Below are 18056 nucleotides of genomic sequence, written 5' to 3' on the forward strand. Positions count from 1 at the left end.
ACATGACGGATGAAGATGGTTTATTACTGCCTTATGACCATCATAGTCAGATAGACTGTTAACTATGGAATTCACATCTGTTTCATGAAAGGCAGCTGGAATTAGTGCAACAGTAATTGATAATTTATTCTGAATTTTTTTTTAGTTGGGAATATTCATATTGCGAAGAAACCAAATTAATATTGAAATAGGGACATACAATGACTTCCTAGTTATTTCTACCAAGTATTATTGGCACCATAAATACTTTGCAGAGTTTAAAAAAATATCTGTTGTGGACTGTCAGATTATCAGAACAAAATAACTCAACTGGAATACTCACTCACGACTATGGCCTGGAATTTAATTCCACTTTTAATGTATACAGCCACTTCTCCTTTCCATGTATTAGGCCTACAGTAATTTCATACTGACTATTATCCTTTCAGGTGCATCTGTTCAATTTCTATGACTTCCAAATGATTTTTATTGTATATGATACAAGTATAGAACTATCTTTCGATTTCCCAATTACCTTTAGGTATATGTGACGCTCATATTTCTTATTTATCATGCTTGTTATGTTTTCATGAAAAAGTCAAAATTTATTTCGATAAAGTGTTCCACAAAGTTAAGAGTGAGCATAGTTTTACTTTAGTGTAGTTTGCCTTGTAGTTTGTGCATAATTTCCTTCAGCTGACACAAAGAAATAGCTTTGTTACCACAGTGAAGCAAATATCTCAGTGTCTTCTAATGTATTGCTGTGTGTGTTATGTATATGTCTGACTTATTGCAATGGTTTACTGATTATATTGTTGTACAACATTTCTGTGCTGAAAAATAACTTTCTTTCACTCTGTTGCTTGAAAATGTTTAGTATTCCTCATCACTCTTAGATTTTTGAGTTTCCAGGGTTTTTATTTCAAAAACTACCTGATCATTTTGGACAATTATACAAATATCTACAGACTCATTTTGATCATTTATACGAATATAGCTAATTCCAAAATAATTTTGAACTTAAAATAACCTCTGAAGCTTGTTTTAATGAATTTGGTGTTTCACAGATTAAGCAATGTAGAAAGAAAAATTGGGCGGAAAGTGCCCTATGATTAAATTAATAGCACACACTGACAAAATTTTCAGTGAAGGACATAAAAGTCACATAAATTTTCATGTTTAAGGTTCCTAAAAACCTGAAAAATAAGATAAATAAAAAATCTTTGCTATTTTTTGATTTAATGAACATTAATTCAGGAGATGTTCCATTCTGTCGAATGATGTGGGTATTGTGTGCAGTCAGCACATTTTGAAGGATAAGCGGGGAAGAAAATTTACTAAAATAATGAAGAAAATAAATTCTTATATTCTGTAGGAGCCTCGTTGCTTGATTTCCAAAGGGAAATGTCTATTTATTGTTGTCCATGATTGATTTTTTTATTGCAACAGAAGGTAAATCCCTGAGGCGAGAAAGAAAGAACAATATTAAAACTATAATTTGTCTTCAAGCCTACAGTACATTGACAAAATGATTTTACGTGCTTGCAAATCATGTAGCAGTTTTGTTACATCATTTTTACATGATTGTATAAATTTTCTTAGTTTAATTACAATTCTTGAAGTCCATATACTGTTGTTGCAGCATGCATCACAATGCAGTTCCAATATAGATTTGGTCTTCTGTGTGTGATGTCACCAGGCTGTGTACCAGCCTGTAGTCCTGGTTGTCGTGTTCGGATTCCCTGCCAAGTTGCTGTATCGACACGAAGTCTAAGACACTGAGGTTAGCAAGTAGCAACAGTTCCTCACGACTCCACAGATGACGCATGGGCCTGGCTTGCTTGCACTCTGATGGAGTTCTCCACTTAAACACACTTCCATGGTCACTTGCTTGTTATCTCTGGCAGCCTTTGAACTGCGCCATTTGATACTGTGTTTGACTGCTGTTTGTTGCACTTTTTTTCTCTTTCAGTATTCATTCTGGACTTATCTTGAACACTTACAATGACCTTGCAGTGTTTTAGACTCTGTCCACTACATGAACTTAGCTGTTACGAACCACTTGGAAATGCCTTTTGTTCACATGGCACCATGTCACTACATGTCGAGTGATAATGAATGTTTGCTACTTATGCAGAGTAGGACAGTAAAGTGATTATAAGGCCATTACTGACACTAAAACATGGTCTGCTGATGACAGAGCAGTAGTCACTGAAAGAGAACATGTCTTGTATCACTTGGTGTCATGTTTTTCATTTTGAAGCTGAGATACCCAACTGCATTATTACAATGTATGACCCACCAAACTTTTGAATGTCACTCAAAAATGTCCTTCTGATGGGTTATCCCACACATCTGACAAGCTGAAACTGTGCCGTAATGAAAAAGGCATAATAAAAGAATATTTTAATCCAGACTAGTTTGGCAGATTATTGCCATTCAAAAAATTTATGTGGGCATGCTGAATGGCTTAATGTTAACTTGGATCAGAGAACTTTAAAGAGATGGGCAGATTTTGTCTTTTTGGAAGCAGAATAGTTAAAGAAGAAACAAGAAAGATGTTGCAGAAAGCAATTCACAATTGAAAAGGGTTTTCTATAAAAATAAACAGCTGGTAACATCCAGACACATGCCTTGAGACCAAAAAAAAGAAGATAAGCTGTATGTGGAGCACAGTTCTGCATGGGTGTGAAGGGGAAGAGAGATGAGAAACAATTAGAAGTCTTTGAAAATGGTGTTACATGAGACTGCTGAGGATCAGGCAGGTTGATCAAGTAAAGACTGAAGATGTCCTACAATGAGTATACAAGAATAAAGTTTCTAACAAAGAACATAATACGTCAAAGATTTTGACTGGCTGTGTACAAATTAAGTCAAGTAATTGCTGAAAATGGCTCTAGCTGAATGGATGATGAAAGGAACGAATTGCATGTCCAGAACTAGACGTGAGTATATATTTTAAAGGGGACCCATCAACTATGTGTGATTCTGTTACGCTCTGATGAAGTGGATTCCAGGCAAATGAGAGGGATGGAGGACAGACTGATGATTGGAACAAAAATGACAATGACAACACAGCAGCAGCAACAACAACACAGTCTTATTCTTATTAGTCTAGTCAACGCATACTACCTCCTGCAATTTAGGGCAACTGGTGAATTAGTTTGAACTGAGAGAATTATATGCAAAAATAATCCATAATAGAATTTACTAGACAAAATGCAATACTTCCGCTTACATTCCACACAAAATACAGGGTGTACATAAAGTCTGGTAAAACTTTCAATTATTTATTTCACAAGAACCAACCATTGTACAAATATCATACATATGTCATTTTGAAGAGAAACCCTGAAAGTTCCCCCCCCCCCCCCCCCCCCCCGGGCGTAGTTTGGTAATTTGCCGATTAGTCGGCACTAGTTGCAAACATGGTGAGTTCAGGTGCAGAGCGAGCTTTCTGTGTGTTGGAGTTTAACAAAAACAAGTGTGCTACAGGTGTTCAACGGATGTTTAGAATGAAGTACGGTAAGAAGCCACCAACAAGGAAGGCCATTTACCACTGGCACAACAAATTCGTTATGACAGGTTGCTTGTGCCCGACAAACAGAAGCGGACGTCCCAGTGTGAGTGAAGTGAATGTGTGGAAAGTCCTGCAACAGAAGCTGTCTATGAAACCATTCAAATTGGAGCTAGTGCAGAATCTCAATGACGCCAAGCGTTTTGAGTTTTGTTCGCAGTTGCAACAACTGAATGAGGATGGGGATGGCATTGTTGATCGCTTAATTTTTAGTGACAAAGCCACTTTTCACACTAATGGGAAAGTGATCAGGCATAATTGTTGAATCTGGGGTACAAAGCATGCACATGAATGCACTGAATTTGAGCTTTATTCCCCAAAGGTAAATGTTTTTTTGTACATTGTCACGTTGAAAACTGTATGGGCCATTCTTCTTCGCTAGAGCACTGTCACTGGATATTTCTATTTGGACATGTTGCAGCAATGGCTGATGCCTCAAACGCAATCGGACACTCTGTTCATCTTTCAGCAGGATGGGGCTCCACCCCATTTTCATTGTGAAGTTCGTGGGTACCTGAACACGGAGCTGCTGCATGATGGATCAGCCGTGCTACAGAAGGGAACAGCGGTTTCACAATGTGGCCTCCCCAATCACCAGATCTCACTCCACGTGACTTTTTTCTGTGGGGATACAGTAAAGATCTGGTGCATGTGCCACCTCTACCATGTGATGTAGCAGAGGTCCAGGATAGAATACGGGAAGCAACTGCCACAGCTCACTATGCCATACTGGGATGCGTATGGCAAGAATTCGATTACCGTATTGATGTCTGCTGGGTCACTCATGGTTCACATATAGAATGTTTGTAAAAAAAATTTTTTTGTACATCCTGTATGTCAAATCAATGTCTGAGACCAGTATGGACTGAAGCTGTGACTCACTTACCAAGAGAAAGTCTGATGTACAAGTTGAGCAAACAATATTTCATACACAAACAATGAATACTGTACAGCCAAGTACACTGGAGAAAAGACAGTCACTATGCAATGAAACCTTTATGCTTCTTCTTTCCCAGTTACATTTTTAATCCATTCTTGTACATGCATTTTGAATACTACTTTCTGCCAAAACTATGTGACCGCCATATTTTGTTCTAAAAGTTCAGCATTTAAAGCCAAAATTTATCAGAACAAGTTCACTTGCCTTGAAAATGAGTTCTGTTGGAATGCCATGGATAATGAGTTCATACAATTTCTCTCGAATTATCCCAATCTGCCTAGGTGTTTGCTCTGCAACCATGAGGTCTGACACACCTTGTAAAAACACCAACCAGTCTGGCAACTGCACAGGCGAATCTGCTGTTGGAGTATTCCTGTGTAAGAAAAAATTTATTCAGTGTTTCATTCATTCCTCCATACATTTAGTTCCCTAAATCTCATCATTAGGAAGAGCCCTCTGGAATGTGGAATGAAGTAAGTTACACTTTACAAGGCTAAAGCAGCTACTGCAGTAAAGCAACTAACATAAAATTGTAACTAGTGCTAATCTACTGAGAACTGAAATTTATAGGAACACACACACACACACACACACACACAGGGTGACTTTGACACGTGCAGAAAATTGTCTGCAGCAAGTAAGATAATTAGCACACAAAAATACCCCTAACAATTTTTTTGTTTCTCCAATAATTATGACAAAGCTTTTTTAGTTAGAGGAATGATCTTTGGAAACTGTTCAAAAATGGCTCTGAGCACTATGGGACTAAACATGTGAGGTCATCAGTCAATAGAACTTAGAACTACTTAAACCTAACTAACCTAATGACATCACACACACCCATGCCTGAGGCAGGATTCGAACCTGCGACCATAGCGGTCGCGCGGTTCCAGATTGACGCGCCTAGAACCGCTCGGCCACACCGGCCGGCTTTGGAAACTGTGCTGGAACAGGTAGCTGTGAGCAGATGTCAGAAAAAGGCTCTACGAAATTATTTAGTTATATGTTGTTCATTCTTACTCAAGTCAGAGTAACTTCACAAACATTTGTTAGAGTGGAAAATTGTACATAACTTCTAAGTTCTTTTCAGCATTGCATAAATGTAGTTTCATTTTTTGTATGTACCAAAATCAATCAATCAATCTCTCTCTCTCTCTCTCTCTCTCTCTCTCTCTCTCTGTGTGTGTGTGTGTGTGCGTGTGTGCGTGTGTGTGTGTGTGTGTGTGTGTTCCTCTTACACTATCCTTCTGCTGTTTTTCTTTACTAAACATTTATCTAACTTACAGCTTTCAGTACTTGGAAAGTTGAAAACATGTTTAATAATTATTTCAATGATTTATAAAAGGAGTGGCTTATAAGGTACTCCTGTCTGCGTATTTCCAATTTTCTGCCCGAACCCATTACCCACCTGTTGTAGATTTTAGAACCTGAACACAATATTCCATCCTGAACCCTAGATAAAGAAGCAGGGTCAATTAGGAAATGACTTTTACGTCTAACATTGTGGTTGTGGATTTTACAGTTTATCCTAAATTCACCTTTATTGTTAACCACAAATATCATTTGAGCACAGTCAGCCACAGCATGCAAAACTGTATGCATGCTGTCCAGCATGTATCAGCTTTGTCAGGTTCATTTTGGCTATGTTCAGTCCTTCTCAGAATTATTTGGTATGAGGTGATTGCAATGCAATGCTGTTTTCTCCAGCCATTCATGTGGCTTTTTTTTGGTTGGCACAACTTTATTCTGTTTGTGAAGGTAGTGCTGTTTATCCCTAGCTATTTGCTCATGGTATAAAGACAGTTTGAACGTCCAATGGTTATTGCAATGCGACGTACACTCAAAAAAGACGGACTTTTCCAAACTCTTCCCTTTTTCCCAAATCTCTCCAGTCCTTTTCCTTTACCCCTTTCTTCCCCTTCAACCCTTCTGCCACAAGAAGGAGCCACTGAGTCTTAAAGCTTGCATAGTGTGGGGAAGTAAGCTGGTATCTTTTTATTTCCTCTCTTCTTTTGCTATCTGCCTCCTTGAAATTCATTTTTTCAGTTTTGACTAATTATCATTGACATACGTGAGTATAATCTGCATTTTCATAAAGGAGAAAGGTTGGCCCTCAGTTTTAAAGAATACAGCACCAGATCTAGTTTTGTGCTTAGTTTTATGTATGTAATTGATTTTCTAATTTATTTCAACTATTTCTAGTTAATATCTTGTAGGATGAAATCAGTAATTGTTTTGTAACTTAAATTCTATTGCTGACTCATAAACAAATATAAATTCTTTACTAATTATAAACATTTGGAGGAACAACTAATAGTATTCTTGAAGGATCTATTTAGCTCTATTTGAAAACATGTTAGCAAAGCCAGCCCTTAATTAATTCCAAAATAATTACCAGTTTCGTCAAAAGTATTGTTTGTATAACTACAAAGTGTACAACTTTGCTTCCACGCCCCCCCCCCCCCCCCAATATTTACACATGTATCATTCAAAGTATTTTCCATCGCTGGTCACTAATTTCTCCCATCTTTGAGGCAGTCTACGATTCTTGTGCCGAAAAAATTGTTCATCTTTTGAAGCGATCCACAAATCGATCCAATTTGTGACTTCTTCATGAGATCGAAAGTGTTGGTCAGCCAGGCCATGCGCCACTGATCTAAACAGGTGACAGTCAGAGGGAGCAATGTCTGGAGAATACGGCGGGTGGAGTAGGACTTCCCATTTTAAAGCTTCCAAGTACATTTTGACCTCTTTTGCAACGTGGGGTTGAGTGCTGTTGTGCTGCAAAATCACTTTATCGTGCCTCTCACTGTATTGTGGCCTTTTGTCTTTTAATGCTCTGCTCAAACACATTGTACTCAATCACAAGCACCTGTGATTGTTTCACTTGGTTTTAACACCTTACAGTACACGGCTCCAAGCTAGTCCCACCAAATGCAGAGCATGATCTTGGAGCCAGAAATATTTGGTTTGACCGTGGATGTGGAAGCATGGCCGGGATATCCCCATGATTTTTTTGCCTTTAGGCTTATCGTAATGAACCCATTTTTTGTCCTCGGTCACAATGCAATGCAAAAATCCCTTCCGTTTTTGCCTCTGAAGCAACTGTCACAAACACACAAATGCAATACAACGTCTCTTGTTTTCAGCTCACACGGGACCCAAGTTCCTTCTTTCTGAATCATGCCCATAGCCTTGAAACGTTTTGAAATAGCTTGCTGAGCCACTCCCACTAATTGTGCCAATTTATCTTTAAGCACTTGCCCGCAAAAGGCAAAGGTCCAGAGTTTGAGTCTCGGTCCGGCACACAGTTTTAATCTGCCAGGAAGTTTCAGAGTCCGCTACAGAGTGAAAATCTCATTCTGGAATTCAGCTTGAATTTGACGCTAGTCTTCACTCAGCAATGTCTCCAATTCTGCATCTTCAAGTACATTCTCTCTTCCACCACTGTGCCAGTCTATGGCGTTAAAATCACCTTTCTTGAAGCATTGCAACCACTCATGACATATTCTTTCACTAATAACATCCTTACCATACGTACTTGAGAGCATTCGATAAGACTCAGCCGCTGTTTTCTTCATACTGACACAAAACAGTAACACCTCTCGCAAATGATGAGAATTAGGCTCGTAAACTAACATTTTCAATCAAGAACAACTTTACAATGCATACACAAATTGACTAATGTTTGAATGAGGTTATGTTGACCAAGGTCCTGACATCTGTGATCTGTTTCTTTCAAACACTAATTACCGTTATCGCCAGTTACTGGAAAAAGGCGGAAGCAAAGTTGTACACCTTGTATATCTGTTAATTTCATCATATAAACAAATAATTCAGTCTAACTCTTGTAGTAGAAGAAACTGTTAACAGAAACGAATTTTTCGATGTACTCAGTTAAGTTTTAATTGTAATTTATGTAACTTAAACATCAAATAATGTGTAGTTTTTATTGTGGTGATATATATAAGGGCTCAATTTTTGGTCCCGAGTCAGTCAGTCCACGGCAGAGTATTGGTTAGATCAACAAACATTGCATCAACTTGACAGTGAAATAAGTATAACACAAATAGGCCATGTGTTAAAACAATTTCCCGGTTAAAAACACAATTCCTCCCAGATGAAATTACGTATAATGCGGGTGAAAATACATCCGTGTTAAGCAACAGTATACTGTCCCTCGGAGCTGTAAAACCTATCAGGCCTTTGAATCTTAAAGGTCTTATACCGGTGGAGGACATTCCAGCACTTTAGGAAACGAAAGCCAGGAAAAACAATGCATTTGGAAAGATGTTTGAAGCGAGACAATATGCACACAGTTTATTGCATTGGGGAAGTATATACACAAATTCCACAAATTACAGCACAGTAGCTTCCGTAGCTCTAAAATTGAGATTGCGTTGAGCGATGCACTTTTGTCAGCCAGTCATAGCTCATGTCACGTGCTCTCACTAGCGAATGATGGCAGTTATTCAGAGCACGAGGCCTACAAGAAAGACAGGGCGCGGCGCATACGTTATGAAGGTAAGCCGAGCTCGCTCGACTCAGCAAAGTGTGTTTCTACACCAGTTAACCCGTAACTAGATGTATATGTACGAACGAGAATTGCATCGTCTATTGGAATGCACTATTATGGAATCTAACCGTTGTTAGTCCTACAATGATAGGAAGTCCGTAGGCCTACTAACAGACTCTAATTTGGCAATTAAAATCATGCCAAAATGATTATCAGTTGCGTAAGGCACCACATCCATAAAAGGAGAACTGTTACAAAGAAGAGACTAAATGCTATAAACGAGCGGTTATACCATTTCTATCGAGAACTGATTTTAAATTTTGTTGTACAAATAGTAATCAGTAAGACTTCATAATAACGGATTCCAGTACAAGATGCAATTCTCGTTAATATGCATGCACCCAGTTGTGAATTAACAGATTTAGAAACGCATTTTGCCTGCTGACTTAAGGGAACGAGTGAGCTCAGGCCATTCTTCGTGCTTCGTGCTGCAGCCTGTCTTTCTCTTGGGCCTCGTTCAGAGCATAAGACATGTTACGTAATCAACCACTAGCAGCATCACTGTTAAGCAGCGCGACCATATGAAGATGAAAGGTTAATAGGTAAAGAAATGTAAGTACACTATATCTTCACGAAAAGATGAACTTTCACATACAATATTGGGCATTAATAATGTTTGCTGTTTTTTCTCGGAGGGCATGGTTAGGCAGGAACCTAAGAATGCTTCGGAAACTGAACTGCTGTATTTAATGTATTTCGTACAAGTACTTTCGTACTACGCAAACATGCAGTTCAAATGCAGTTGCAAATCAAAGATCTTTCCAAAATGCATTGTTTTTTGCTGGATTTCGTTTCCTAAAGTGCTCAGGAGTATAACAGCCCTAACCTTTCCATAAGCCATTTTCCAATAACACAATTAATTTAGTTTTTATTTCGTGATCATGGCTGCAGCGATTTAGGAGAACCTTTACAAAGTGAAGTTTATACTTGGCTGTAGTCGGCGTCATGTTTTCTCGAAGAGTGATGCAACAACTTTTACACTGTTTGTATTAAAAATTCCGAATATGCTGTACAACATTTAAACACCCACTGACATAAGGCTGCGAGCACTCACAGCAAGGTCTGTGGATCTTTGCGAGCATTCTGCATTCTGCCTGACTAAGACTAGAGTGGCAATGAAGGACGTGACAGAATAGGAGCAGTCACCACGGCATCAGTTGGTCAATGCAAAGCAATCCAGTGACTCCATGAAGTGGGAAGAGACATCGCTGCGAGCTGAGATAGCGAGGTGAGGTGACCAAGCCAGCAATCAATCACACGAAAGATGAGCCACTGCTTCCAGCAGCTAATATTGTTACATGCCTGCTCAAAATCCCAATACCGTGAAACGCCATAATAATACAGCTGCTGTTACTGTGATAAAATACAAATAAAACAATTGCTGTTTACAGATCCAAAGCCAAAAAATATAACTTGGTATATGTAAAGAGAAAAAAAAACATCAAGACAGTATTATAGGAAAACACTAGCTGGCAGGGAAATGGTAAACAACAACATTATGTAAGTTGGTCAGTGATTAAAGAAGAAAAATCTGGAGCAAGAGTCTTGACATACTAGTTTACTGAGCCGAGTAGCATGTTCTTCAGATGATCAGACTACGGTGTAGCTAACACGTTTCGGGTTGTTTTTGTGCTCTATCTTTGCAACAAACATTCGCAGATACAGAAGCAGTTATTAGCAACGTCTACATTCTCCAGCCATCATATCATGCAAAACTTCAAGGGCAACCTTTCCAATTCCGTGGTCCAAATACACAGAGCTACTCTGACATGGAAATCCTTAAATAGGTTTTACAAGGCATGTACAAACTTAATTATCATCCAGAGTGTTTCCTTTACTACGAACTTGATTAGCAGAAAAATATGGAGAGGGGGCTTGCAAGTATGTCAAAGAACAGCAAGAAAACAAAGCATGAAGACAACAATAACAGCTGAAGAGCGTTTATTACATTTCTAGGTACGGAGGGATACATAAAAAGTGACATTATCAATATACTGGGTGTCAAGTAAAACCATATTTTAAAATTAAGTGGGTAAATCATTCCCCTACAAGTAAATCAACATGTATGCTGGTACAGAATCTAGGCTTTAAATTAAAATCGGTATAGGTACAACAGAAGATGTACCAATTCCTAAAGCACTTTGGAAATTTTACACACAGTAGGGCGCCTCACTTGTAAAATAACTGAGAGGCCAAGTCATTCGTAACCGGCAGACTTCATAACTTAGAAGTCGTGGATGTCAGACGAGAGCAAGTAACCAATAGCAGCCGACAGAGAGACAGAGAGACAGAGAGAGAGAGAGAGAGAGAGAGAGAGAGAGAGAGAGAGAGAGAGAGAGAGAGAGAACTTTGATCGATGAGTGCGGTGGCCTTAATATTTTTCGTCTTTATAATTGAGGTGCTGTATTGCACATGTAAAATTAGCTAGAAGCTTGCAACAGATTACTGGAGTAAGACTGGCTGGTAAGTCTTGTCATTCATAGTTTCTTCAAGGGTCAACAAACACAACACAACTAATAATATCATAATTAACACCAATTGTTGCTAGGCAGAGACAGTGTTTTCAAACGTGCCTTGCTAGCTTTTCAAATCACACAGTCTGTCAGTTGTAAGTGTGCTCGACTCACCTGTTGAATGCAGTTCTGTGCACGTGTAGGGCAAAGTTCTATAAGCTGACAATGTAAGTAACACTCGTTGTGTCATATTTCATTATGCGTAATAACGAGGCGCAGCCTTATTTTATCCATGGTTACTCTTTTTGTCCAATAAAGGTTGCCACCAACAATCACTATGACTGCGCCATGTCAATTAGTTTTCAAGATAGCTGGCTTTCAGATCCCGCATTCAAGGACTGGTTGGTGAAAGTACCCACAGGTCTTTATAGTGCTAAATGTGGATTATGTCCAGGGACCCTCATTAACATACGTACTATGGGAAAATCGGCTCTTACAAGTAACATGACAAAATCCAAGAAGCACATCGCGAAAGCAGCTGCCATGAGAAGCACAGCAAATTTGTGCGTCTACAACCAGCCGTGGCGACCACTTCAACCCAGCAGACAGATTCTACTTCCCCTATCACACTGCGGATTCAGCTGGGTCAACAACAGTGGCATTGGCTGCTGGAGTTGTTGCACCTCCGCAGAAGGATGTCACTACAATGTCAAAACCCGGGGATAAACTGAGAGGAATTAATCGGATGACAATATAGGACGAAGTAACAAAGGAAGATGACGAAGAAATTGATGAAATGTATGATGAGATAAAAGAAATTATTCAGATAGTGAAGGGACACGAAAATTTAATAGTCATGGGTAACTGGAATTCGATAGTAGGAAAAGGGAGAGAAGGATATGTAGTAGGTGAATACGGATTGGGGGTAAGAAATGAAAGAGGAAGCCGCCTGGTAGAATTTGGCACAGAGCATAACTTAACCATAGCTAACACTTGGTTCAAGAATCATAAAAGAAGGCTGTATACATGGAAGAATCCTGGAGAAACTAGAAGGTATCAGATAGATTATATAATGGTAAGACAGAGATTTACGAGCCAGGTTTTAAATTGTAAGACATTACTAGGGGCAGATGTGGACTCTGACCACAATCTACTGGTTATGAACTGTAGATTAAAACTGAAGAAACTGCAAAAAGGTGGGAATTTAAGGAGATGGGACCTGGATAAACTGACTAAACCAGAGGTTGTACAGAGCTTTCAGGGAGAGCATAAGGGAACAATTGACAGGAATGGGGGAAAGAAATACAGTAGAAGAAGAATGGAAAGCTTTGAGGGATGAAATAATGAACGCAGCACAGGATCAAGTAGGTAAATAGATGAGGACTAGTGGAAATCCTTGGTTAATAGAAGAAATATTGAATTTAATTTATAAAAGGAGAAAATACAAAAATGCAGTAAATGAAGCGGACAAAAAGGAATACAATCGTCTCAAAAATGAGATCAACAAGAAGTGCAAAATGGCTCTGCAGGGATGGCTAGAGGACAAATGTAAGGATGTAGAGACTTATCTCACTAGGGGTATAATAGATACGGCCTACAGGAAAATTAGAGAGACCTTTGGAGAAAAAGAGAACCACTTGTATACAAGGGTGATGTACTTGAGGACAATGTTACGGAAATGGAAGAGGATGTAGATGAAGATGAAATGGGAGATATGATACTGCGTGAAGAGTTTGACAGAGCACTGAAAGACTTGAGTCGAAATAAGGACCCGGGAGTAGACAACATTCCATTAGAACTACTGACAGCCTTGGAAGAGCCAGTCCTGACAAAACTCTACCATCTGGTGGGCAAGATGTATGAGACAGGTGAAATACCCTCAGGCTTCAAGAAAAATAATAATTCCAATCCCAAAGAAAGTAGGTGTTGACAGATGTGAAAATTACCGAACTATCAGTTTAATAAGTCACAGCTGCAAAATACTACACGAATTCTTTACAGACAAATGGAAAAACTGTCAGAAACCGACCTCGGGGAAGATAAGTTTGGATCCATAGAAATATTTGAACACGTGAGGCAATACTAACCCTACGACTTATCTTAGAAGAAAGATTAAGTAAAGGCAAGCCTAAGTTTCTAGCATTTGTAGACTTAGAGAAAGCCTTTGACAATGTTGACTGGAATACTCTCTTTCATATTCTGAAGGTGGCAGGGGTAAAATACAGGGAGCAAAAGTCTATTTACAATTTGTACAGAAAACAGAAGGCAGTTATAAGAGTCGAGGGGCATGAAAGGGAAGAAGTGATTGGGAAGGGAGTGAGACAGGTTTGTAGCCTATCCCCAATGTTATTCAATCTGTATATTGAGCAAGCAGTAAAGGAAACAAAAGAAAAATTCAGAGTAGGAATTGAAATCCATGGAGAAGAAATAAAAATTTTGAGGTTCGCTGATGACATTGTAATTCTGTCAGAGACAGCAAAAGAGCTACAAGAGCACCTGAACAGAATGGACAGTGCCTTGAAAGGAGGATATAAGATGAACATCAACAAACGTTCAATTGTCCTCAAAATGAGGACAATCGAACGTAATCGAATTCAGTCAGGTGATGCTGAGGGAATTAGATTAGGCAATGAGACACTTGAAGTAGTAAAGGAGCTTTGCTATTTGGGGAGGATAGAGTGTAGCCACGTATGGAAGTGAAATGTGGACGATAAATAGTTTGGACAAGAAGAGAATAGAAGCTTTCAAAATGTGGTACTACAGAAGAATGCTGAAGATTAGATGGGTAGATCACATAACTAAGAGGGAGGTACTGAAGAGAATTGGGGTGAAGTGGAGTTTGTGGCACAACATGACTAGAAGAAGAGATAGGTTGGTAGGGCATATTCTGAGGCATCAAGGGATCGCCAATTTAGTATTGGAGGGCAGCATGGAGAGTAAAAATCATAGAGGGAGACCAAGAGATGAATACACTAAGCAGATTCAGAAGAATGTAGGTTGCAGTAGGTACTGGGAGATGAAGAATTTTGCACAGCATAGAGTAGCATGGAGGGCTGCATCAAACCAGTCTCAGGTCTGAAGACCACAACAACAACAACAACAACAACAACAACAACAAACAACAAAGGTGGAAATATTGTGGTGTTTGGAGTGCATCATTTCACACAAGTCACTGTGTAGTTCTGCGAACGGCGTGTTACTTTTCTCCGCAATGTTCCCCGACAATGAAGTGGCCAAGAGCATGCGTTTACAAAAGGACAAAATTGGTTATATCGTGCAATATGGACTAGCTCCCTTCTTTGAGTCTGAAATTCTACATCTACATCTACATCTACATCTACATCCATTCTCCGCAAACCATTTGACGATGCGTGGCGCAGGGTACCTTGAGTACCTCTATCGGTTCTCCCTTCTATTCCAGTCTCGTACTGTTCGTGGAAAGAAGGATTGTTGATATGACTCTGTGTGGGCTGTAATCTCTCTGATTTTATCCTCATGGTCTCTTCGTGAGATATACATAGGAGGGAGCAATATACTGCATGACTCTTTGGTGAAGGTATGTTCTCAAAACTTCAACAAAAGCCCGTACCGAGATACTGAGCTTCTATCCTGCAGAGTCTTCCACTGGAGTTTATCTATCATCTCCGTAACACTTTCGTGAATACTTAATGATCCTGTAATGAAGCGCGCTGCTATCCGTTGGATCTTCTCTCTCTCTTCTATCAACTCTATCTGGTACGGATCCCACACTGCTGAGCAGTACTCAAGCAGTGGGCGAACAAGCGTACTGTAACCTACTTCCTTTGTTTTCGGATTGCATTTCCTTAGGATTCTTCCAATGAGTCTCAATCTGGCGTCTACTTTACCGACGATCAACTTTATATGATCATTCCATTTTAAATCACTCCTAATGCGTACTCCCAGATAATTTATGGCATTAACTGCTTCCAGTTGCTGACCTGCTATACTGTAGCTAAATGATAAGGGATCTTTGTTTCTATGTATTCGCAGCACATTACACTTGTCTACATTGAGATTCAATTGCCATTCCCTGCACCATGCGTCAATTCGCTGCAGATCCTCCTGCATTTCAGTAAAATTTTCCATTGTTACAACCTCTCGATATACCACAGCATCATCCGCAAAAAGCCGCAGTGAACTTCTAATGTCATCCATAAGGTCATTTATGTATATTGTGAATCACAACGGTCCTACGACACTCCCCTGCGGCACACCTGAAATCACTCTTACTTCAGAAGACTTCTCTCCATTGAGAATGACATGCTGTGTTCTGTTATCCAGGAACTCTTCAATCCAATCACTCAATCGGTCTGAGAGTCCATATGCTCTTACTTTGTTCATTAAACGACTGTGGGGAACTGTATCGAACGCATTGCGGAAGTCAAGAAACACGGCATCTACCTGTGAATTCGTGTCTATGGCCCTCTGAGTCTCGTGGACGAATAGCGCGAGCTGGGTTTCACACAACTGTCTTTTCCTAAACCCATGCTGATTCCTACAGAGTAGATTTCTAGTCTCCAGAGAAGTCATTATACTCTAACATAATACATGTTCCAAAATTCTACAACTGATCGACGTTAGAGGTATAGGTCTATAGTTGCACATCTGTTTGACGTTCCTTCTTGAAAACGGGGATGACCTGTGCCCTTTTCCAATCCTTTGGAACGCTATGCTCTTCTAGAGACCTACGGTACACCGCTGCAAGAAGGGGGCAAGTTCCTTTGCGTACTCTGTGTAAAATCGAAAAGGTATCCCAACAGGTCCAGCGGCCTTTCCTCTATCCCTCTGTCGTCCATTTCGGTATCTACCATTTTGTCATCTGTGCGACAATCTAGAGAAGGAACTACAGTGCAGTCTTCTTCTGTCAAACAGCTTTGGAAAAAGACATTTAGTATTTCGGCCTTTAGTCTGTCATCCTCTGTTTCAGTACCATTTTGGTCACAGAGTGTCTGGACATTTTGTTTTGGTCCACCTACTGCTTTGACATAAGACCAAAATTTCTTAGGATTTTCCGCCAAGTCAGTACATAGAACTTTACTTTCAAATTCATTGAACGCCTCTCGCATAGCCTTCCTCACACTACATTTCACTTCGCGTAATTTTTGTTTGTCTGCAAGGCTTTGGCTATGTTTATGTTTGCTGTGAAGTTCCCTTTGCTTCCGCAGCAGTTTTCTGACTTGGTTGTTGTACCATGGTGGCTCTTTTCCATCTCTTATGATCTTGCTAGGCACATACTCATCTAATGCATATTGTACGATGGTTTTGAACTTTGTCCACTGATCCTCAACACTATCTGTACTTGGGACAAAACTTTTGTGTTGAGCCATCAGGTACTCTGTAATCTGCTTTTTGTCACTTTTGCTAAACAGAAAAATCTTCCTACCTTTTTTAATATTTCTATTTACGGCTGAAATCATCGATGCAATAACCGCTTTATGATCGCCGACCTTGTAAACGCATCAAGGATTGTTGTTTGTTTTGACGAATCTAGTGTGCACCCATTACTCCGCATCGGCTTTCCTAGGCAGTTCGATGGCAGCTAAGCTACTCAAGTCCTTCAAGAAAAAAATTCCCGGTGAAGCAATGAAAAAACTTTTACAGGTATCGATGGACGGTCCTAACGTCAACCTCGCATTCTTAAGGGAACTTAAAAAAATTCTGAAAGAAATTGAAGGGGTAGACACCATTTTATTGGAAATTGGAACGTGTGGGCTTCATGTTGTTCATGGCGCCTTCAAGTCCGCAATTCAGGACACAGTAGATGATAATTCAGTTTTTACGTGCCTTATACAATCTTTTGAAGGATGTCCCTGCCAGAAGAGCTCTGTATATTTTAACAACAGAATCGGAACTGTTTCCCTTAAAGTTTTGCGCGATCCAATGGCTGGAGAATGCGGACATTGCTGAGTGAACCCTAGTAATGCTTCCACTTCTGCGAATATTTGTTGCAAAGCTGGAAGAAAAAAACAAACCAAAATGTGCTAGCTACAGGGTAGTGGAGGATCACCTCAAGGACAAGGTACTCGGTCCGAAAACTGCCTTTTTCAAGACTCATGCTGGAGACTTGACACCTTTCCTAAAGGATTTCCAATCCGATTGGCCACTAGCACCGTTCCTTCATTCTGCTTTGACAGAGATAATGGAGACAACAATGACACAATTTGTCCAGCCGACGAAGATCTCGCCGTCAGTTAATTTGGACAAAGAATCTAATCTTTTGGGTGTGAACCACATCAAGATTGGGTTCACCATCAAGAATTAGTTCAGGAAATGCAGGTCTCTCACAGCCCTTGAAATCGTTATGTTCCGGAACGAATTCAGAAGAGGAATGATCAAGCTCGTGTCAAAGTTGATGGAGAAATCTTCCCTACACTTTAGGTTGACAAAAGCTGTAAGCTGCCTTGATCCCGCAATAGCATGCAGGGAGGCTGGTCTCAAATGATTTCATTCCTTTCAACAGGTTTTGGTGGAGAGCAATTGGATGGATGGCGGATGTGCCAATAAAGCAAA

At 39.7% G+C, this 18056-nt stretch overlaps 1 protein-coding gene across 1 annotated transcript in view; it reads right to left on the minus strand.

The window, feature by feature from the left end:
- LOC126267458 (replication factor C subunit 3) overlaps nucleotides 1–18056 on the minus strand; it is a 93504-nt gene that overhangs the window by 13076 nt on the left and 62372 nt on the right. The window contains exon 6 of the mRNA XM_049972728.1: nucleotides 4701–4869. Coding sequence (XP_049828685.1) covers nucleotides 4701–4869 — 169 coding nt within the window. The remainder of the gene's footprint in view (nucleotides 1–4700; nucleotides 4870–18056) is intronic.

The sequence above is a fragment of the Schistocerca gregaria genome, chromosome 4, assembly GCF_023897955.1.
Source record: "Schistocerca gregaria isolate iqSchGreg1 chromosome 4, iqSchGreg1.2, whole genome shotgun sequence".
NCBI classification, from domain to species: domain Eukaryota; kingdom Metazoa; phylum Arthropoda; class Insecta; order Orthoptera; family Acrididae; genus Schistocerca; species Schistocerca gregaria.